The 23,986-nt window shown below is 41.2% G+C and overlaps 1 protein-coding gene across 1 annotated transcript in view; it reads right to left on the reverse strand.

Moving 5' to 3' along the window:
• The window catches only part of trappc9 (trafficking protein particle complex subunit 9), a 272,998-nt gene that overhangs the window by 197,484 nt on the left and 51,528 nt on the right, over positions 1–23,986 (reverse strand). Inside the window, exons 12-15 of the mRNA XM_080485031.1 lie at positions 19,328–19,413; positions 11,422–11,548; positions 7,312–7,444; positions 3,286–3,449 (exon numbers count right to left, since the gene is read on the reverse strand). Coding sequence (XP_080341157.1) covers positions 3,286–3,449; positions 7,312–7,444; positions 11,422–11,548; positions 19,328–19,413 — 510 coding nt within the window. The remainder of the gene's footprint in view (positions 1–3,285; positions 3,450–7,311; positions 7,445–11,421; positions 11,549–19,327; positions 19,414–23,986) is intronic.

Raw genomic sequence — 23,986 nt, forward strand, 5'->3', positions numbered from 1 at the left:
GGTAGAAGCTGGACCTGTGACATCACAAACAATTTGGCAGCCATTCGGATGTAGGAAATTGCAAACTTTAGAATATAGACAGAAAGAATGGACTCGTAGCACAGCACCATTCTGATTTGCCTTGTTGCCAATTGGTGCTGCATTAACAGCCTTGCAAAGCCTTTGTTGACGTCAATGTTCAATGTACACAACAACAATAAGAGTAGATCTGTTTGGTCCTCTGACTTCAATCCAGTTTCAAAAATCAAGCTTTGCGGTTTTATGACATGTTGGAAATGACATGATTGTTGTGGACAACGCATATGACAGATAAGTCATAAATGTATTGGTATGAAAAAGTTACTTAATGTGAACCCCAACCCAAAAAAAGTTGTTCTTATAGTGACTACATTGGATTTATATAACATATAACTGGTTGCTTAAGATATCATCCTAATGTTAAGGAAGCTATGATACCTGCATGATGTTTGTTCCAAATCACTTTCCATTAGCAAACTAGCATTCATAAAACCTATTTTACCTATCAAGAGTGGAGTCCATCAGAACGGAAATATAAATTTCTGGAGAAAAGTACAAGATACATTGTGATAAGAGGTCGAGGCTTGAGCTTTCCTGACAGTGTTGGATAAATAAGAAATGAAGGGTAGGAAGTGGCAGGTCTGTTTGCAACAACTGCGACATAAACTACAGCAAAATGTTGAAATAACACTCTTAAAGGAAGAGTTTAGTATCTTCCGGGGGCGACCATTTGATGAGTCCCATGATTACCCTCCAACCAGGTACAGTTCTGTCTCAACGGCAAATTAAGGAACAAAGTGAAACACAGATTCAATCTGAAACTTCACGAAGCAGCGGATATGACATTAAAATGGCCTTCAAAGGTCTTGCAGGCTCAGATGTTGAGCTTAATTACCTGCAGGAGTCGTTCTTTGCAACGAATCCTGCTGCAAGAGCAGGACCATGGAAAACACTGGATTTAAATTAGTGATTGTTGGTTCATTGGTCATTGGGATACAATTGGATGACTTCATGTGGGGAATATATCATGTCTGTGAATGTGGTTGGTCACTTTCCCTGATTGGAGTTAACCACAAAGAAAAATTAAAACATAGACTGACCAAATTTGATGATTATTTAATGGTCAGAGTTCTCTTACTCTTCAACCTTGGCGAATAAAACCACACACCCTGACAAAAGACCACGTGAAAGAAATGTGCAGTTAAAACAAAACACTGTCAAAGGTAATCCAACTGGAATTTGGCATTTAATTGATACACATCAGCCACAGCATAATCTACAAGCAGATGAGACCCTCCCAATGCGACTTTGGTCCAGTCTTCCATCGTCTTTGACAGCCATGCTCTGAGGTCATCTTTAAAGACCTCTCATTTGAGTAGGTTGTGTTTCACGTCATGTCCAATCATTATGCTCTGATCATTTTCAAAAATGCATTTTAATTCAGTAAAAATCCTGTTCATTGGAGATTATTTCTTCAACCATTGAGATGGCTGTGCTTGGAACAAAAAAAAAAAAAAAAAACAGTAGATCCCCAGTTTTTTGGTCAATAGATTTCACTTATATAGTGTTTATTGTGTTTTCCAAAGGGCTTTAAACAGTTAATCACATACACCCATTCATCCACACCAAAGCAGACAGCTGCCATGCAAGGCGCCGCAGCAATTTCGGGTTCCGTTTCTTGCCCAAAGGCACTTCGACGATACAAGCATGCCACGTTCAACGTCGCATGAATGACCAGTTTACTCTCTACTTGAACGAGCTGGTTATTGGTAATAACAAGAAATTGCTATAAAAATGGGGAACTAATTTAAAAGATCAGGTTGTGTTTTATTGCAATGTCAACAGGTAACTCAAAGAATATAGTAGATAGTGTTCATAAATCTGATTTGAAGCAGCAGCAAGTTACTGAACTAAATCACTGTGGACACTGAGGACAGTAAAGAAGACGTAAACTAGCTCAACACTACAACATTGCATCGATTGGAATCGTCTCTGCAAAAGAATTCAATAGACTCTGAAATCTCATTTCTTTAACCCAATTACTCTTCTGCTGCATTTTCTGGACCTTCTGCCAAAGCGTTCGAACAACAGGAGTGCCGCAAATTGTAAAATAGAGAACAATGGGTTCTCAATTCCTCCCGAGTCAGTTAGGATTTTTCTTTTTTTTGAAGGATCAAACTAAAAAGCTTTATCATGTGAAGCAGCTTAAACCACACGAACAGACAATCCTATCGGTGGAGAGACGTTGTAGACAGAGTAGTGTTTTCTTCGGTTCTGACGTTGGAAGAGAAAAGCCGCCGCACCTTTGTGTGTACGGTTTCCGAATATGTGTCACCTTTGTCGGCTCAGACAGCGAGACTCAGACGAGAAAAAGCATAAGAGGGAGAGGAGAAGCAGTGGGGGTGACGGGGACCGCAGAGATCTGAGGACGAGAGCAGGTGCCCAACAAAGAGATGGAACACAGACTGAAACGCCACGGGGGCATGAAAGATGTAGACCCAACGACAGCAGGGGAGTGGCCTCTGCGGCGCGGCGGACATGAGGACTGCGAGAGGCTGGAGCACAAACTGGCGGGGAGGTGGAGTACATCAAAGCCTCTCCCGACGAAAAAACCGCATCGATAACACCGACCGCGGCCGTCTCTTTCAGTCCTTCGCACACGCCACGTGTCAAGTCTTCCTTGTTCACACGCCATCAAAACATATTTCCCACGTTGACCTACAACTAATGACCTTTGACCACTGGAATCAACTTTGTACAGAGTTCATCGACGTGAGTGTATAAATGGAATGCCATCAGGCGTCTTGTTAACAAGAAAGCAACCGACACCCTGGAGCGCGGCATTACGTAATGACGGTGCAATATGTAATAATACATTTTCACCTCATTATGTAATGATGCCACGTATAACACATTTTGTGACAAACTTTGAAGCATTTCATAATAACTTGTTACATATTGCAAGTTACTACAAAATGTGGGTATTTTTTTTGGGGGGGGGGGGTGGGGGGGGGTAATAATTTGGTGCATTATATAATAAATTTTGCCCTGTATTGGTATATATGGTTCTATGTTTAATAAAGATTCCGTTGGACTAGAAATATATGTCACTCTTTGCTTTTGCTTTTGTATTCCAACCAGCCACTTCTATTTTCTTGAAGAAATGAAACCAGATGCCATTTAATCATTTAATCCGTATTTCTTGATAACTTCTGCAATATGTACCAAGTTATTACAAGCGCGGCAAAGTTTATCAAGTTTACTCACCTTTGGTGCTGACGATCTTGGAGGTGAGTTCCAGAGTCTCGATTTCAACGGAGCCGATGTTTTCCAAAGTGATGGTCACCTGCTGCGTCTCTCCGTTGAAGAGCTGTACGGAGACGGTGCTGGACAGCTCTTCTTTGGACATGGGCTGGGGGGTGTGAGCCGACCTGTACGAGTGTGGAGACAGGAGACGACGGGGTTTGGATGAAGCAGGTGAACCCATCCCTCTGAAGCACGGTGCCTTTAGTCAATGTCGGCTGTGATCGGTTGTATTGTGAATGTATGGACGGTCATTTTTTTTGAGGCCGCAGGCGCTTTCAAGACGGTGAGGCCATTGTAGGAGAGGCATACTACCAGAAAGGAGGCTTTACCTCCAGAGAGCCCTCTACCATGTCACTATAGCAGAAAAATATGTATTGCTATTTTAAAGTTGGAAACCTCTGTCTTGGTACACTTGTAATTAAAGTGCTTTCAGGGCACTTTTTTTTTTATTATTATTAATAATAAGTGCCAGAAATACCAGGGAAGAAAGCAATTGGTGGGAAAATGGAAGATAGAGTCCTCCCTACAACTTTAAAATGCAATATTCTGCTTGAAAATGTCCATTGTGCTCAATCACACATCATGTGTTCACCAACACATCCTAACGCACGGTTTCCATACATTAAAAGTAAGCGAAGTGCTTCATGGTGGATTTTCAGGACATCATTACACAATTTAGTCTTTTATCATTGAAAATTTCCTAAGGTGGCACAAAAACTCATCTTCACATGGACGTAACAAAAGATTATGAGTGGATGAAATAATCGTATTCATTCATTTGGAAGAAAACGCGACTCCTGTGTGAATCAATGAATCACCATTAATTTTGGAGAACTACTATAATTAAACACTTATAATTGGAAATTGATGGAGCCAACATCGGTAATTAATTCTGATAATGACTGCCACCGTTTTCTAAACTGATGTTCAAATTATGGTTTAAATGGTAGCCATTATGCTTATTATCTTTTTTGTATTGTACATATATTATCAGCATGAGTACTTTTGATAAATAAATAAATGAAATGAAATTCATACTAATAGAAAAGGCTGATTCACCTTACAGTGGCATTAATATAGTGCTTCAGTTCTGAGTCATTTTCATTAATCAACGTTATCTAAGCTGACTGAGTGCCTGTAACATAGCACAAGCTTCATCTGCCTGCCGGTTCTGCGCTTTCAGGCTCCAGTTTAACAATCTGCTTTTTCATTGGGGCGGCATGGCTCGGTTGGTAGAGCGGTTGCCCCCCATTTGGTACGTTTGCAGGTTCGATTTCCATCTCCACCTGTCCACGTGCCAAAGGTTCCCTGAGCAAGACACGGAACCCTAAATTGTGCCCAGCGGTGTGACTAGTTGAGCGCAATTAACAATGCAAAGTGCTTTGAAAGGCGTTCTATAAGTTAAGACCAAGTTTCCCTGAAATATGATTTCAATAGAAGTGAGAGTTCCGCGCATCATTTCTCAGCGTTACTTCAGTATCTTGCTTAAAAGTTTGACAAATGGTAAATGGAATTCCCTTATATATGGATTTTCAACTGCGCGAGCAGCCACAATGAGCTCTACGTTCACACATTCCATTGGAGGCTCATCCACGCAAGGCACTGCCACTCCAGTGGGAGCAGTTTGGGGTTCAGTGTCTTGCTCAAGGACAGTCCAACATGTGGACAGGTGCAGTTGGGTATTGAACCTGCAACCTTCCGATTGGGAGACGGCATTAACATTTATTTAGTATCACTTTACAATGTAAATAATCTGATGATATAATGTGAATATTTAGTATCCATATTTTTAACATCAAGTTCTAACATGATATGTTAAACTTATGGCATTGTGATGAGGCGTTTTGGGCTTTTTCAAGAGATAATTTTGGTTTTCAGGTGAAAAACGGAAAGCTTTTGTTACGTTTTGTGTGTCCATATACATGACAACGGTGCTTGGAGCCACTGAAAACGAGACTTTTTGAAAACGGTTCCCAGGGTGGAACTTGTTGAAAATGCGCCAACCCAGTCTCCGTGGAAACGGGGGGGCGGGGGAATGCAACTTTTCTGAAACGCTGCTTCTGAGCATGCTCACCACAGCCGTAGTAAATAGTTGTCCTGCACATGCAGGGCAACAAATCATTTCACTAGTTTTAACTCATTTTCTTCTCAAATGTAGTGTTTATCTCTTGTATTTAGGCAACCCATTTTTGCAGTGTATAACATTCAAATCGGACAAAAACACCATGAAAAAGTTATTCTCATTTGGGCCTCGTTTACAAAACAGTGTTTTCAAGTGAAAATGCAAAACTTCTGTTTTGAAAATGCCACATTTTGAAAACGGCTCCCAACACTCCAACTTAACATGAACCTGTTCTATAAATGCAACTTTTCACATTTCATTTTGAAATTGTGAGGCTATAATCTTTAAATTATATCTACAAATTAAATTACCATTTAGTTAGGACATTTCACGAAATGTTCCCAATATATGAAACATTGATTTTCATGGTGTGAACAGTCACAATGACAAGAAAGGGAGAAATCTGTGTGTCTTTTCTGTGTTTTATATACCACAGAAAATGGACAAAAAGCACATAAGTCGTTCTTCAAATATGCCTGTCCAAAATGATAGCTTGTGATGCTGAAACAAAAAGCAGAGTGCAGTTTGGTTATATAACTAATTCCACTGAGGGACTATTTTCTTTTAGCCATGTGAGAAATCCCTGCAGTCGCCAGAGATCAGAGCAGCAGAGGACTTTTTCTCCATCCCCATGCGAGGTGACACGAACCGTTGAAGGCAAGAAGAAGGGGGGGCGGGACATGAGAGGAGAAGTCGTCAGGTAATTGACAATCAGAAAACACACAGGTAGAGCGGCCTGTTGGAGAGCTGTAAATCATTTTGACAGCGGCGCTGCAGAAAAATCCACTATTTAGGTCATGCCTGTGAGTACAGCACTTCAGCAGCTCTTTATGTGGAAAATCTCTTGGGTAAAAACATGAGCACTGTGTTGCAGGCACAAAAAGCAAATGTAGTTTTAAAACAAAAAAATTTAATCTATGATCTCTTGGGTGTTCTCCCATAGGAGCGTAAAGGTAAACCTTCGGCTCCGACTTCAGAGCGTCTCGCCCTCAGCGCAGAGCTGCAGCACCTACAGCTTCACGTTTCCACATCCGTGTTTAACATCAGCTTTGCTTCATCACCGAATCTTCAAAGCTGAGAACTTCTGTGCCTTCAGCCAAGTTTTACAAAGCCTTTTCACTGTCAAAGTTAAGAAAAATAAATATCTGCCGACATGGAATACTGATAAAAACAAGAAAAATAAGTGGGATAACTCCCGATTTTTCAAAGTGTACCTGGAGAAAGTAGCGACAAACGCCACGTTTACACGACAACCTTTTCGAGCGACAACTTCCGTTGCGTTTTGGGTCTCCATTTACACGACAACGGCAGTCGCAGAAACTGAAAACTACTCCCAAGGTGGAACTTTTTGGAACCGGGGGAAAATTTTACTTTCCAACTGGTGTTTTCAAAACGTGTCCGTGTAAACACTCACACTTTTCTGATAGGAAAATGCAAAAGCGACACGTTTTCACTTGAAACGATGCCGTGGAAACGGGGCCTTGGTGTCAAGAAAAAGACTTTTACTTTAAGCAAGAATGCCAATGAGAATGTAGAGGTGAACGTTTTTGCATCAATTGCAGTGTTCACATACATTTTAGCAATCTATTAAGGTTTATTTGTGTAGAATATGATACAAACATTCATTTGAAATCAAAATTGAGCAATTTAGATAGTTTCTGTTCAGGTTATAAAGAAATGATGTCGCTCCTATTATATTACACTCATCAAGTGAGGTCATGATGTCGTTGTGATTTGCGAATTTTTGGTAAGATGTAGTATTTGTGTTGTTTCTGAGTACTGCCGGCTGCCCCGGCGTTTCGGAGAGAAAAACATGGAGCAAGAGGTGACGGCGCCGCCAAAGTTTGTCGGGGAGAGTTTCTCACCTGGGCAATGATGTGCTGAGCTGGAGGCGAGGCAGAGACGGGATGACCTCCACCAAACAGCCGCTGCTCTTCACATTGGCCAGGCTCTCCAGCAGGCAGTCGCTGGTCACCCCGAACACGGACGTGTGGTAACCTGCCGGCACACAGGAAAAGAGCAAAGTGCAATAATAATTCATTACCTTCCCCAACAAAAGTTGCATCACCGCCATCTGCTGGTTCGATCCATCTACATTGTTTCCCACCGCTTTTGTCGTCCCTGATGACTGTTTCCCTCCCGCGCTTATCAGCAGCTTTTTCATCCCAATGTTTTCATCTGCATGTATTTATTTATTCCTTCATTTATTGTATTGTATGTATGTAAAGTGGTGTGAAATAGTGTTTGCCCCTTCCTGATTTCTTAGTTCTATTGCATGTTTTCCACACTTGTTTCAGATCATCAAACAAATTTAAACAGTCAAAGATAACACAAGTAAACACAAAAGGCAGTTTTTAAATGAAGGATTTTCTTAATGAGGAAGAAAAAAATGCAAAGCAACATGGCCCTGAAATAAAAACCGAAGAACAATGCATCATCCATTGTTCTTCGGTTTTTATTTGAGAAAAGTTTAAAATGCAACATTTGTCCGTGTACACGGAAATGCTGAAAACGGTGTAGTTTGCATGCCAGGCCAGTAGAGGGTGCAGTTGTTTGTTTCTGTAATGAAATCAGATATACATGCGCGCAGAGAACAAAACGCTATAACCATCAACGATGGCAAGAATACAGACATTCGTATGGACAGACGCCGAAGTTTTAGTGACTCCCCGAACTACTGTGGTGTAAACAGACACCCAAAAGCAAGAAAAGCTTTCATTTTCATGTGAAGTTCTCAATTATATTCACAGCTGTATGTGTAGAGTGTAGACTGAGGTTACAAAAAATACTTTTTCTCACAAGATTGTCTTTTAAATCTGAGTGAAAATGATGCTTTATTTCAATTACAATGGACTGCTTTCAGTAACTTGATAAAATAAAAAGTTGTAATCAGACAAAATATCAAAAACAGAATATAAGTGATGCATAAAAAACAAATACATATAATACATATCCATTTAAAGATTAGCATATTCAACGTAAATGTAGGCCAAGGAAAGAAGATATGTCCCTGTAATTTACAAGGAGAAGGTTTAAAATGAAACAGTCTTTTTGAAAAAGGAAGGGAAAAATAAAATAATTGATCCTTTTGAAGGGACTGTGAAAAGCGCCGCTGTGCTAATGATTGTGCTGTGCTGTGGTAACAGCGGCACTCCTGCCTGAGGTTCGGTTGTGGACCAAACCACTAATTTGTCAGGACACGTGGACAAAGGATCCATACGGAGATCAAGCTGAGCTCAAAAATGCTCTTAACTAGAAATAATGATGACATAGAGAAAGGAAACACAGAAACCAGGCCGGAGACGAGGGCACTTAAACAGGAGAAACAAGAGAAAAGCTACATGGGTCCAACAAACTGGGACAATCTGACGGAACAGCTGAGTGATATGGACGTTTGAATCGCAGGTGGAAACACTTAGCAACCAACCTGAAACTGCGAAACAAAAATGACTAAATTTTGAAAACTTCTGGTGCAAAATACAGTGAAATGTCCAAAAATCTTCTTCTATAGCTGCAGCATAATGTATGTTTTCACAAACTCACCCTGACAGCACGGATTTGAGGCGCGTTTGACAGCAACGAGGTAGCTAGGTTTCGTTGCAACGCCCCGATATCTCAGCTCAGACCTCAGTGACTGCTACTCCGAGGAATTTTGTTTGGAAAAAAACGATGTTTTCTTTGACAACAATTTGCTTGGTAGTGACGCGGGCCGATTTGTAGCCTGTTTTGGCTCAAGGTCCTCATGTTTGATTCCCCTGGTCTAGTCAATCGCAGTGTGTCTTCTTTTCATTATTACAATAGGATGGCTTTTAGGACCACCTGTGCGTTCGATTTATATTAACAGTGACGCTTGTGTACATTTTTACGTCGAAGAAACTGATTTATCGAAGTGAAAAAGACTTTATGCCGGTCAAAACTTAGGCCACCTGTTTCAAGCTCATAGAAACTTAGAAATACCACGCCATTGGTCACACAATGATCAGGTCTTAAGTTTTGTGAGCTTGCCTCCCGCTGCCGACTACTTGTATACATTATGACACACTTGAGCGTGTCAGATTGTTCGCAGAGCACATGTTAGCATATTGGCTTTCTGACGCGAAACACCTTAGCTCTCATAGCAAACGTAAGATGTGCGAATGAGCCAACATGCTAACAGTCTAGTATGCCAGCTCACTATGCTAACTCGCATTAACATGCTAAATGGCTATCGTGCTAGCTCCCGATGCTAACTAGCAATGCTAAATCGGGTTAGCATGCCAACAGGCTAGTGCGCGAGCTTCCAGTGCTAACTAGTGCGTGCGTGCGTGCGTGCGTGCGTGCGTGCGTGCGTGCGTGCGTGCGTGCGTGCGTGCGTGCGTGTGTGAGCACTGCCTGTTAAAGCATGACATTACATGTCAATGTTTTCGATGTGAAGTTCCAACAGTAATGCAAAAGTATCATTAAATGACCAGTTACTCTCCAGGTGTGTGTGTTGCCAGTAAGATTAGGTGCAGGTGTGTCTGTTGCCACGGAGACGCTGCACCTGACACTGAGGAGCGGAGCTGGCACTTAAAGAACAGCTTTTTGGGTTTGAGCTAGAAAAAACACATTAGGGTCTTTGGGAGAAAATCGTGGCCTTGCTGCGAACAAATGCACTTTCAGAGAGAACTGTATGTGTTACAGGAAAAAGTGGCCCCTGATTCGAAGCGCAAGGCCTGCAGCTACATTGCGATGCATAATATAAGATTAAGTGAGAAATGTGGCCTCAGCGACAAGAGAGAGACTTTTTTTTTTTTTTCCCCATTTAACTCTACACCTTCTGCACTCCAACAAAGAATCTCTCCACTCCAGCTCTCCCCATCTACAGAAGAGTATTAGGGCCACAGATGAAAAAAACTATTTGGAGGCTAAAAAAAATAAAAAATACCTCATGCACTTCAGAAAAAGTTGAAAATCAAGTCGAGATTTTCTTTTTTCACTGAGAAACAAAAAGTGCTGTTTTTTTTTTGTTTGTTTTTTTTTGGGAAACAAAGTGGAGACGTCTGTCCATCCCTCATCATTTGCCGGTGGATGTGAACTCACATTAAATCACTTAATTCTGACTATATATGGTTGCTTACTGCTTATAGACAAGTGATTTTAAACACGATTTGCTTGTTCAATAATAATACATTTTAGAAGCACCCCGGGATCAGTGCCTTTGTCCTTCGTGCTCGGCGAACGTCCGCGACGGAGAGCTGCAGGCTGCACCGTCTCTGCAAAGTTTAATACTGATGATAACTGCACTGTGTTTATGAGCTAAAGCCTGACATGTGGATGGATGGACTTTGTAAAAAAAAAATAACGTTTTTTTTTTCTCTGAGAAAATAAAAATCTCGACTTCGTCACTTTTTTCTGGAGTGCATGAGGGTTTGGTTGTTTTTTTTTTGCCTCCGAATTGCCTCCAAACCCCATCCACTCCCACGTTAAACTCCAGAAACGGCTGAAAACTTTATCAAACTTAAAGGCTCACAGGTTGTAATTCGTATAAGACTGGAAAAAGATGCTTTCACATATGAGTAGAGGACTAACGCGGCAAAGTTTTAAAAGTTAAATGGAATCTCGCTGAATGTATGGCAACGTCACCTGGCGTTGAAGAGGGAGCATTTCTTTGTGGTTTTTACTCGATTCCCATCCGCTTTGAATGGGAAAATCTTCCGTTTTTAGCAATTTTTTTCGGAAACTGTTCGCCGAATCGTTAACAAAAGTCATAGCACACTATTCTCAAATTTTCTGCACGTTTTGATGATTAAGATCAAGTAGATTTAAAAAAAAAAAAAAAAACCTGGGATAGTAAACTTTGCGCCTTGCCACAGTCAGGCACAAAAACTACTATTACTTTTCATCCTCTACAAAGAAACGCTTTTAGCCACGATATGCTGATATCCTTTATATAAATGTGTCTTCCTGCTCGTTACCCACGTGAGATGTTTGCCGTCATGAGGCATTGCACTGACCGTTCACAGTGATGTTGCCCGCCGTCCGTGGGACGCCAACCAGAGTGACGGGGTACAGGCCAGACTCGGCGGGCAAGGACAGAGCAGCAGGCAGGGATTCGAACTCCACACCGGACGTCAGCAAACCCTGAAAGCAAAGAAAAAGTAATGGTCAATACACTGAAGATGCAACCGAGAAGTATATGTGACAGCTCCTGCATGGCGAGCAGGGTGCGAAATGGGTGGGGGGGTTAGCCCCCCCTTAATGAGACAGGAGCCCCCCTGAAAACATGATTTGTGACATTTTGGGGGGGTCTCTATAATATTGTTAAAATATTGTTGTTTTTTTATGCATTTCCTTCTTGTTTTTTTATTTGTTTTCAGTTTTGTCACTCTCACTTCAATAAAGTTTCCAGCCTGCATGCAATTCTCATCTTCAACCACTGAAGTGTGGGGGCGCTAGTCTTAAACATCACTTTGAATCATACAGGGGCTCAAAACAGGGAAACCTCCTAAATGTCGGATTTCCTATGAAAAATAAGCTGGGGGACTCTGAGGAGCAGCAACAGGAAGCTGATCCAGGTCTGTGGTGGCGTCTGGCTGAAGATAATGTCGATAGACTGTATTATTAATATTCAGCACTGTGTTTTACATGGTGGTGCTGAGGACTGGATCTCTCGTAGTCTGGACCCTTTTTTTTTTTTTTTCAAATTCTGATGGTCATGCGTATTTGGTGTCAATTATTATTTTGTTGATGCGTGTTAAAGTATTTCAGAGGTTATTTTGTGCACATTAATGTGGATTTGATTCCCGATGGAGTCACACTTAAAAAAAAATAAATATGACTTCCAGACAAGACATCCATGCAGTGTCCATGAAATTCATATATAAAACCTAAGCTGTGGTATAGTTCGCACACTGATGGCGAGACAAAACACAACAAAGAGTGCAGGGGGGAAAAAAAGAAACCCATCTTCTTGACGCTTTGCGGCGTTCATGCAAACATGAGTTCTGATTGTTTTCCATCTGAAAACACAAGAGTGGAGTTCTGATTCATTGGTTCAGAGAGAAGTATCTCCCAAACTCTTTTTAATCACCCGTGACGTCCTGAAGATTAAATCCCTGCCAGTTGGGGGGGGGGGGGTTCCACTGGGCAAAAATCCTTCTCTGTGAGGAATAAGTTTCTCGGGCCACGCATGACTGGGATATGATCAAAAATAAGATAAAAGCCCTGAAGAAAATAGGGGATCAGAAAGGTTTCAGAGGTACTGATCCCTACTGAGGCAGGAACATTCAGTGTCAAAGGCTCGAGGCCGGAACAAAACCTTGTACTGAACTTTTTTAATTGATCTTCATCACAGCTCAGCTTTGTGCCGTTTCATTATAATAGGCGAAGACGACACTCTGCTCTATGAGGGACTTCCAAGCTCTGGATAGCTTCTTGACCCGAGGAACTTTTAAATAATTTGGGATTAATTCAGAAATCAGGAAGGACAGCACAACATTAAACCAGTGAAAACACAAGTTAAGTTTTAATGAAGTGAAATCATGCCGTCGGAAGGATCTTGTGTCTGACCTTGAGAGAACACCTAACCAAGAAATAACTTTGGAGAAATTAATCATTGAATGTTTTTATTGCTGTCCTGTCATTGACATGGACAACTTCTATCAAGTATCTAACTAAAGGCCAAAGTCAATGTATTACCAGCACTAGGAAATGTATAGGTTTTTCATAAAGCAGTAACTGAATGGGGGCTGATGTCCATCATCGTCATACTTTACCTATAAAATCAAATTTTATGTCTGGATGACAAACACAGCGGCCACCACTCTATCAAGCGAGGATTCTCAGCAGTGTTTAACCATTTCCCTCCATTTTTACATCGTTACATTTGCCAATACGTCGTTTTGTACGTGTTAAGCCATTAAGCTCAGAACCTTTTTACTAACTTTTTAAAAGGCTGCTACTGCACATGCGCACCAATTTCGAAGTAAATAGTTCTTCTGATGGACGATGTCAACAATGTTTGCCTCCAGAGTGTCATGACTCCCAGTCCGTATTCTCCTGGGACTTGGTGGATGAATCATCCGTGAATGCAATCCGACTTTGTCGTCCGTTGCGATCATATGATGATGTGCAACAAGAACATACCAGATATATGCACTAAATGTACAGAAGCCAAAGGAAACCCATAAGTGGTGATGTAGAAAAATTCAACCATTCGGGGAAGAGGTGGAAATGATTGTTGGGAGCATCATCTCCAAACACATTTTATTGTATCTCACACTTTTTCTGGCTGGGCAAGATGGACGCTTATAGACCTCAGCGTGATCAATGCAAAAACATGTATTGTATTGACGTGGAAATCAGATTACAGACCAACTCCCAAGCAATGGATAAAGAGCCATATTAAAAGATAAAGAGCAGAGCTTTGCGAGAATATGCATAAACTTTATTAACTATGTTAAGGTTTTAGATCTGAACTGATGAAGGAAATGATTGGATTGTTGTTTTCTCATGTATGGACCTATTGACTGATTGATTTTTTTTTTTTTTCGTGTGGGATGTGTGGGAATCGACTCTGCAGCGTACAGCTTTGTGCCATTCCAAATGTGCTTATCATCAATCTCTGGATTGCCATTTGTTATTCCAAGGAGTAAATTTGTTGTGCATTTTTTTGGACTTAGCATAAAGCCGCATCATTATACTGTGATTTATATCATGTAATCTGCAGCTGTAGAAATAGAAAGGTTTAAATGAAAATAGTTTGGGAAAATGTGTTTGATGTGATCCAGGGTACAAGTGTGGGAGTATTCACATTTACGGAAATGGGCCACGATGAGTCATTTACACAGCTCTCTTAATCCATATATGCACAGATATTGGAGTTTTTGTTTCTGAACTCCCCGGCAGGCTGCTGTGAAAAATGGGAGCAGCAGTGGATTCTGTCTGCAGTACCTGTTACAGTCTGAGGTAAAAATCCACTTCATCAGAGAATGTAACTGAAGTACGCCGCTCGTCGGTTTGAAAATACAAAACAGTGACATCATCCCAGCCTCATTTGTAGGCAGAAAACGTGGCGTGAGCCTCCAAAGCGCTCCTCAAATGCGTAATCCGGCCTTGTATTTACATTCCCGGTACACTGCCTCGTGCTGCAAGGCAGACTGGGGTGATGTAATGACTGCATCAGGCCCGAGGAGCAGACACTACCTCACTGGAGAAAGCCTGTTGGAGTGCTGAACCTCCGAGGTCCCTGGGCTGTGATTTAAGCCCCCCCCACCACCCCCGGAGAGGCCGCTCGCTTTTATTGGGCAGCGTTAGCAGCGGCGTTAACCTATTGGAGAGACTTCATTTGCATTGAGCCTTGAAAAGGTTAATTAGCTTGTTTCACTAACAATAACGATTAAGGCAATGTGTAGAGTAAACTACGTTGCTTGAGCTTCGCGCGTAGCGTGACTTCATTCAGCCGGCGGCCAGCAGTTAACCTTTTACTTTGCTTTAACTAATGCTATGATAATGGTCCGATTATCATTAGTCATTAGGACTTCTTTCTGCAACAAGAAAAAGAGTTCAGCGAAAGCAACGTAAATGATTCTAAATCACCCAGTATGACAGATAAAACTTCCATTTCTGGAGGGAATGATCAATCCGTCCTTGCTGCAAATGTCTTGCGTGACCTATGACGAACCAGTGAAAGACAAACAAAAACGCATCATTGGCCATTTTTAGACAAACCTTCAAGTAAATATGCCCCGGAGTTGTTTGTGAATCGGATGACAGAAGTATCAGACGGTGACCCTTCTCTGAGAGGGGATTGGGACGGTGGCAGGGGGGAAAAAAACACAATTTTAATAGGAAATCAATAAAGCACAAAGAAAAAGCTGGGTATTAGCGTCAAAGTCGTGTAGGGACTGCGAAGGAAGGTCCGCCGTGCCGAAGCGGAAGGTCACCTTGGTGCGACAAGAAGGAAGCGTGACCTTCCGTCAGTGTTTGTTTCCAACTGGCTGGCTGGCTGGGTGGGATGGATGGATGGGATGGCGGCAGTCACTTTGTCTGAGGTGCAGACGAACTCCCGGCAGCTTGCGTCACCATGTCCGTCTCTACACCGCCGGCCGAGGTTCCCAACTGTGGAGTGAACGAGTTCAACGTCTATCCGTGAGCCGATTCATCCGCCCGTAGGTGGGAGGAGCTGACGGCATCACCGACTCTTATCTGACCTTGTCTGTTGAGGCTCTGCACGGCCGAATCTAATGCCGTTCTGGTTACCAGACTTTTTTAGAATTGTGGACACAAAGAAAAGTTTTTTTTTAAATTTAAGATATCTAATGTGTTTTGAGGTACAATTTTGAGGATGCCACCTTGCTCGTTTTGCATTTTGAGTATGAGCACACGACACATAAATCGTATTTTTTGGACACGATAGATAATTGGGCTTGTTGTAAAATGTATTTACTTATTTTCAGTCCTTGATTTTACTGCATAATATTGAATCTAGATTTCAGGCTCTCACTTGCTGAATGGACAGATAACTTCAATCGTTTAAAGTAATTTTCTTCTCAAATGTAGTGTTAACGTCTTATATTTAGGCAACCCTTTTTGCAGTGTATAACATTCAAATCTGATAAACACCATGAAAAAAGTAGGTTTTGTTTATAAAACAGCATTTTCAAGTGAAAATGCAAAACTTATGTCTTGATAATGCATCGTTTTGAAAACGGTTCACCAGGTGGAAATTTTCTAAAACACTCCCAACTCCATGGAAACAGTCGAAAACGCAACTTTTCTGAAACGCCGCTACTACCACGATACCGCTCCAGTAAATCATTCTCAACATACTCGAGTAGATAGACAATAACAACAATGTCTGCCTCCAGAGTGTCACGACTCCCAGTAAATATTCTCCTGGGAACTTGGTAGTTTTAGAGTTGAGAGTCTCCAAGTTAGATAGTTATTACGGTCGTCTGTCCATATAAATGCCTGTGAATTCGCCTAATGTTTATAGCGCGTTGCTCTCCGCGCGCATGTGTGTGTGTGTGTGTTTTCACTACAAAAAACAAACAGCAGCTCCAACTAGTGGGCTCACATGCCAACTACATCTTTGATGAAATGTTGCCATGCGAATGGAAAACGTCCCTGAAACAAAAACGTAAAAGCTATAAGTTTTCACTTGAAACGTTGTCGTATAAACGGGGCTTAAGCTCCAGCTGTCACTTCCACTACTTCGTTGGAAAACGTGTCTCCAGTCAGTCAAGTCAAAAAGAAACAAAGCAGAAAGATCTTATATCAAGACTCAAAGTTTTCTTACATCGATTTAAAGAAGTGTGATCTTGTTCAATCCGCCATTCGAACCACAAAACCAAACACAGTTAAAGGCACAGGCACGCTGGGAATTCCTCAGTTTGTTGAAATTGGGCGCTTCGTTCCCGACTCCCAAGTCTAATTACCATGGTTACCAAACTGTGTGGATAGGGTTTGTGATAGGACTTTGAGACTGACTACAAAAAGAAAAACTCAAAATTAATGATCTCCAACGTAACCAAAAAAAGAAAGAAAGGCTTGTTTTAAGTCTTTAAGTGGTGCAAGTGGACCACAGCGTTGTATCTCGGGGGGGTTGCAACACGCGCCTCTATTACAGCCACTCTTTTTGACTTAGTGTGAAATTTATCACTCGCAAATCTGGCTCTCTTGAGCTCTGACACAAAGGAATGCAAACTCGGAGACGAGCGGCTGGGAGCCAGTCCTCCAGCTGAAGCACGCACCAGATGTTCCCGACCGGAGGTGGGCAGCAGTCCCACACCGATGCCAGCGTGCGGCGTTAGCAGACAACGCAGGGGCGACTAAATCAACCAGCGGGACCTGTCCGACTCCATTTGGCATCGCTTCAGGGACGGACGCTACGATCAAGACGCTGCCGTCTCTGCTCTCGCTCTGGAGCCATACATCCAATGCAAGTCCTTCACGACTTTCCAAGTAATTAAAGACCTTTGACACATATTACATTGTCCTTTCCCTCAGCTTGTAGTGGCCTCAGTTCCTCCATCTTGGCCTTTTCTCACCCTAAAACTGCTTTTCAAGGTTGCCCCAAATCACTACGTTCATAAACAGACACAGCAGCAAGAGGGAAGAAATATCTATTCATTTCATAATAGTTTGCACCTTTGAACTTTAGAAAGGCACTTGGCGTGTTTGTCCAAAATTGACTTAAGGTCTTTCATTGTTTATAAAAGTGCTTTCTAATGCATTCTGGATGACTAAATACTACATTCTGACATGTAGATTTTGCTTCTTAACCGTAAAATACTGTATTTCCTTTTCTCCCCAACAGTGTTGCTGATGCTTCCTATATCCATTTTTGCTTCGTTTAAATGTCGTCTTTTATTCTTCTAAGGTGATGGCTCATTTCCGTTGGTGATGGTGTCCACCTGTACCTGTACCTGTACCTGTACCTGTACCTGACTCACCTCACTCCAAACTTCCCTACATGTACTTGTTTCTGTCCTCTGTCGTTTCACGTTGCTTCAATCTGCACCTGTAAACTTTGAACTGTGAAATAGTTTTTTTATTCTCCTCTTATTAGTTTTTAATTGAATATTAGATTATATTTGTTCTCTGCAGGCCTCCTATAGCTCAATCCCAAGAGATTAGAACGTCACAGTCACACAATTAGATTTGTAGGAGAACTAGCACGATTGTCAATACCTATATCAAAATCAAAACATTTTCACAGCAAAGAATATTTTATTCTTCAATGAAAATCATGAATGATGTACAGAATCAAACGTGTCAGCATTTTGGAAATTAAAAATGAGATCGATCATAGGTCCACAGAATTAGTCCCACCAGTGTGGATTCTGCAGATAGAATTCCTCAGCATCTTGGAAAGAATATTCGTCCAAATTCCTCCTCTCTGCTCAGCATTTGAACGCACCAGGATGAGTCAGAGAATTGCGAACCAATCAGAGGCCGCCTTTCAAAAGGTATAGACCACATGGTATCAATTGACCAATCATGGTGCCCGTTACTGGGCGTAATACAAACCGGAAGTCAGTTGCAAATTGTGTACTCGAGCCGATAAGTCACTATATTTCGGTGAAAAAATATGAATTTAGACAAAATTAGACTGTGAAATGTAGTAACGGCCATTATAAAGAAATTTTAGAGTCTTTCAGCAACACGTCCACTATTTTTCGGCCGCCCACATGACGTCTGGACGGCTCACTGCATAAAGCCATGCTCTCAAATATAAAACTTCCAATTCCCAGGAGAATACAGACTGGGAGCCAAGACACTGGAGGGAGTGTACTACGGCCGTGGTGTGCATTCGCAGTAGCAGCGTTTTCCGCCATCTACAAGGACACTGAGCATTTCAGGGAAGTTCTACCTTGGCAGGCGTTTTCAAAAACTTGCATTTGCAGTGGCTCCGAGCAGCGTTGTTGATCAAAACGCACTCCCAAAAAGTTTTCCCTGCTCACTTGAAGACGATGTTGGGTAACCGGGGCAGGTTTGTGCTTCAGCTGGAGGTCCTTTAATAAAATAATGCTCTGAAGTCAAAGAAGCGGCAGTCGCCAACCAGCGATTAAACAACGTGGCTGAACTGGATGCCCCGATGGGCGCTTTGAAAACTCGTCCCCCAGAAGTCGTGCGAGCCAATGAAACGGCCTCACGAGAGCAGGAGGGTCTCTCCACGGTGACGCTTCCTTACCGCTTACTCAGACAATCATCACAGTATTAAACTGTCAGAAAAGCTTTTAAAAGGCACAATAAATCACTGCACACATTGGCTTTGTGCAGAGGGACCATTTATGTTGCTACTGGAAGTTTCAAAAAAAAACAAAAAAAAAACATGCAGCAACTTCGTTTCAATATTTAGGCATGTTGACAGATTTGGGTCATTAATGCTCTTTGGAGAAAATATGTTCAACCTACCATGTTCTCCACACGAAGCTCATAAGGCATGGGGTTGTAGACCATCAGCTGCACTTCACAAACATCTCCTTGGACCCACTGGAAGTCTGGGAAAAGACAGATAAACAAGAGTTGTATTGATAATGAAACGCAATTCTGAAAATGTTGAGTGAAATATTAAAAAAAATTAAATTAATGCGGAGCAAATGGCTTAAATCCACAACTGATACTACAGAATTTATTGACATTTCATTAAAAAAAAAATCTTTTTTTAGTCTGTTTTCTTTTAGTTTTGGGTCAATAAATGAGCAAGATAGAAAATCTGAATGATAACTGTAAAAATTTCATAAAAAATGTGCCATAATACATTTCAAGTTTACCAAATATGAGTTTAATTATAATTTCAAGACACCAAAATTATCAAAACCAAAATTGGGGTGTGTCCATGTGCATGGATGCACAACATATCATGAATACAAACATATCAACATATCACGAAATATAAAAAAAACAATTGTGATTAAGGCCCTTTTGTACACGACAACATTATTAAGTGAAAACCTAAAACCTTCATTACATTTTGGGTGGTGGTTTCCATGACAACGGTTATCGGTGCCACTGAAAATGCATTTTTTTAGAAAACAGCTCCTAATATGGCACTTTAAAAAAAAGATACGACTCAGTCTCCTTGTAAACGGCGTAAAACGCAACTTTTTGAAAACCCTGGTACACTGCGACCTTTCTGAAGCGAACAAAAACTGGGCATTTACACTAAAAACATCATGTGAACGGGCACAAATTAAAACACAAAAAAACTGTGAGATTAACTAAATTAAAAATGTAAATCAATTGCCCGCTTGAATTATATTCTATCTGGGGGCCAAAGAAGTCAGAATCACAAACTAACGGAAAAATGAGCAAAAAACAACACAAAACAACCTTTTCTGCTGGTGGGAATTACAGACGTTCACATGATGGGAAAATATATATATATATATATATATATATATATATATATATATATATATATATATTAATAAACAGGGCCCTGATAAAGAGCACTGTAATTTGGAAGAGAAAGTACAAAGGCATTAACATCATGACTCTTACATTAGGTGTTAGTATTCATTTAAAATGTCATCTTATCTCTCGACATTCTCTCATGGTTAACTAAAATCATTCAGCTCTAGCATTTCCTCCTCTGCCTTTACATCTCACTCCCCTTCTCTCCTGAAGTAGCAGTAAGTTACTCTCACGTACAGACAGAAAGTTGAGAGGAACAGTGAACTCCTAATTCCTACACGTCCCCAAAATTGAGTGTTTTTACCCCAAAACCAGCAGCTTGTCCTCTGGCTTACGGTTTCCAGATCAACAGTGACTCCAGCAGCATAGCGCTGCCTGCCAAAGAAATAATCTGGCACAAACCCTCCACATTAAACAACAATCTGTCATTTTTACACGTTGGCTTTATGCAGATTACAGAAGTGCTCCACACTCTTTATGTACAGCACACTTCTTGTTGACCTAAGCTGTTAAGACAGGTGATTTCTCCAAGAGCACGCAAATAAAAGCAGCTTGTTTTTGGTCTGCTTGGATTAGAGGTTTTCTCCTCGGATGAATTGTGCCGTCCATCGGCAGACGTGGACATTCTGAGGGAACCATAAACGTCTTTCCAGAGATTTCTTGTCTTTTTAGTCAAGAGACAGATTTACCCCCGACAGCCAGCTCCAACTGTTGGTATTCAACAACGACAAGAAATCAAAGAGAAGTTTTATTATCTGCTGCGCGAAAAGCTATGGAGACTTGGAGATGGCATCGTTATATTCAGGTGTGTTAAAGCAGGGAGACATATAAAACATGCAGGACAGGAGATAAAGACAACTTATATTTACAATTCAATAACGTATTGAAAATGTTTGACACCTGCAATAAAGTCAACACAACTTCCGTCCATATTTGGCCCTGTGAAAACGGAAAAACTTGGTTGTATTTTGGGGCGTCACTGAAAATTTTGCTTTTTAAAAATGGCTCCCAAAGTGGAACTTTTTGGATCTCCCGTCTCCATAGAAACTGGGAAAAACGCAACATTTTGAAAACCATACGGCTCCGTTTCTGTAGAAACGCAACTTTTCACAAATCCTAGTAGCGCGCCTGCGTCGCCACCGTTGCAGTAAATCTTTCTGCGCACGCACGAGAAGAATTCCTTCACAACAATGAATGTGTTCTGTACTCATTGTATTTTTCTTTTTTTTTTTTAAATCTAACGGCGCTTCTCCAAGAAAGTGAAAGTTTATCATCGTCTGGATCACATGTGGAGACTGTTTCTTGGATATTTCCCTGGGGCAATATGTGTGAAAGGAAATGGCTTTTTATTGGTCAAAATTTAAAATTTTGATGATCTGAAAACTATTGTTCAGACCAATGGCTAACTGGTTGCGTAACCGAAAACTTGGATTATGATCATTCTGGCTTCGGCGGGGGAAAAAAAAGCAGGAAAGCATCTGATCTTACGAAAATGTTTTGAAAACTTGGAAGGGAAGAATCTTGAATTGGTTCCCTTTATGTACAATAATTCTAAAACATATGGAAGTTTTACTGTATGAATGAAATTATGGGGGAAAAAAAAAAACAACTCTTTGATATTTCAAGTATGTTCTACTCTTACTATGTCGGCCATGCTGAGTGGTTGAATGGAAGAGTGTGTGTTTTCACTGAGAGGGCACTTTGAAGAGACGCTGCAGAGAGAGAGGGCTTGAAACAGATAAACAAAGGCTTTACAATGTGCATCATGAAAAGCTACTGTGGAAAGAGCTCCGCAGTATAAAAAGAAGGACTTAAAAATGAGCATTATAGGTTCCCTTTTAACCAATATTAGCACTCAGCCGCAATGTGAGGCTCAGTTTGTGGCTTTTTGGAATATTGAAGCATTTCAGTGAGCAAATCAGTTAAGAGTGCGTGGGTGTAACACGAATATACACTTAATTAAGATAGGGAGAAAAGTCACAATACCGACATCCCTAAAGGCCTGATTGATCACTCAGAATGAAATGTATTGTGCAGCTTTGATGAGTTAACCGCTGAAATAATGAGATCAAATTACATTAGCACCCAATTGAAAGCCCCCCCCCAGAGGGAAAAAACAGCTTTTTTTTTTTTTTTTAAAGTCAGGTAAGTGATGCATCATAGGATTGTTTCAAGGTTCAAATGTTTAGGAAAACTAAGAAAAACTCCATCCATAAATTTCCTGAGAGACAATCAACATAATAGAGGGAAGAGAAAAAAAAAAAAAAAGAGTCGGGAGTGCTCACAACTCTATACTGCAGTATATCCATCAGCCCCGAAAGAGATGTTGAAAGGTTTTGTCATACTGAGAAGCTCCTTTAGTCCCACTGTAAACCCATCGCCACTTTGAAATTCTAGTCCATTTGGAGAGTCCATTGCTGTAAATAGACTCGCAAAAGAGGGCCTGAAAATCCTGCCTCCGACCCTGGCAGGAGAGGGGATTTATGGAAGGCAAACTGCAGCCATGCACCTTGGGAAATTAAGCCAGTCAAAGGAAAGATATCTATAATATGAATGTCTGGAAAGCCCCACACAACCCTCAGGTCTGGCTCGCAGGCATGCTCTCATAGCCAGCCAATTAAGTGTGAAATACACCTCAGAAAATGGAAAAACAAAGTGGACCGCTGCCGTCTTATTTGTGTTGCCTCACTGCTAACTCCTCAAGTGGCCATTGATATTCAGCACAGATCTCCGAAGGTTTCGGCTCTTTGAAACCTCATCGCACGAGGCAATAATGAATGCTCTTAGTCAATGCATGGCTGCATGGGTAGTTAAACACTGGCTGTGTTTGGATTTGCTTTCTTCCGGGGCAAATTATGCTGTCAAACTGCCTCCCGTGTACTGTGAAAACTGCATTTTATTAACTAAAAGAAGAGAAACGGGAAATGTTTACTCGTGTTCGGGCGTTCTTCAGAAACATCCTGTACAAAATTATCTGTGACATTAATCTTTCTCAATGAATAATATATGCGCAGCACAGGCCCGGGCACTGAAGCAAAAATCATGCATGTGAAATGAAGCAAACCCCGGAGCAGCAGTGAATGCAATCAAACACAGCCGAAGCCAGTTTCTTTGAAATTAGAGTCATTAATGCCGCAGAAGGAAACTCAATTTCTGTGGGACATTTACCTAATGTTGAGTTCAAAAGGCCTGAATATAAACAAAAAAGCCAACCCCTGTTTGAAAAGCAGTGCGAGTTCAGTCGAACAGAAGAGAGATTGGTAATTATATCCAGTAGGGCTGCATGATATTAGGTGAACATATGATGTGCAATATCTTTGTCACGTATCGCAATATCATTGGCGATTGATTTTCAGATTTGTTCTTCCAAATAACAGTGCTTTTTCTCTTGCCCCTCACCTACGCCAACTGTGACTGGGCGCCGCTTATTCCGTTCCATCATACGCGTGAATCTGCAGTTTATCAACAGGGTTTCAAAAGTTTACCACTTTGTTTTTCTTGATTTTAGTGCTTCTGACTCATTATATGCACAATTTGAGAAATGATTTCGATTTATTGCACTTTTCTTTAGCACTGTGAAAATATATATAAAACTGTCATTTGTAATTTGAGGAGCATTAATGGAGAATGTAATGTACCAAAGCCAATCAGTCTCTT

The sequence above is a fragment of the Lipophrys pholis genome (genome assembly GCF_963383615.2).
Source record: "Lipophrys pholis genome assembly, chromosome: 17".
NCBI classification, from domain to species: Eukaryota; Metazoa; Chordata; class Actinopteri; order Blenniiformes; family Blenniidae; genus Lipophrys; species Lipophrys pholis.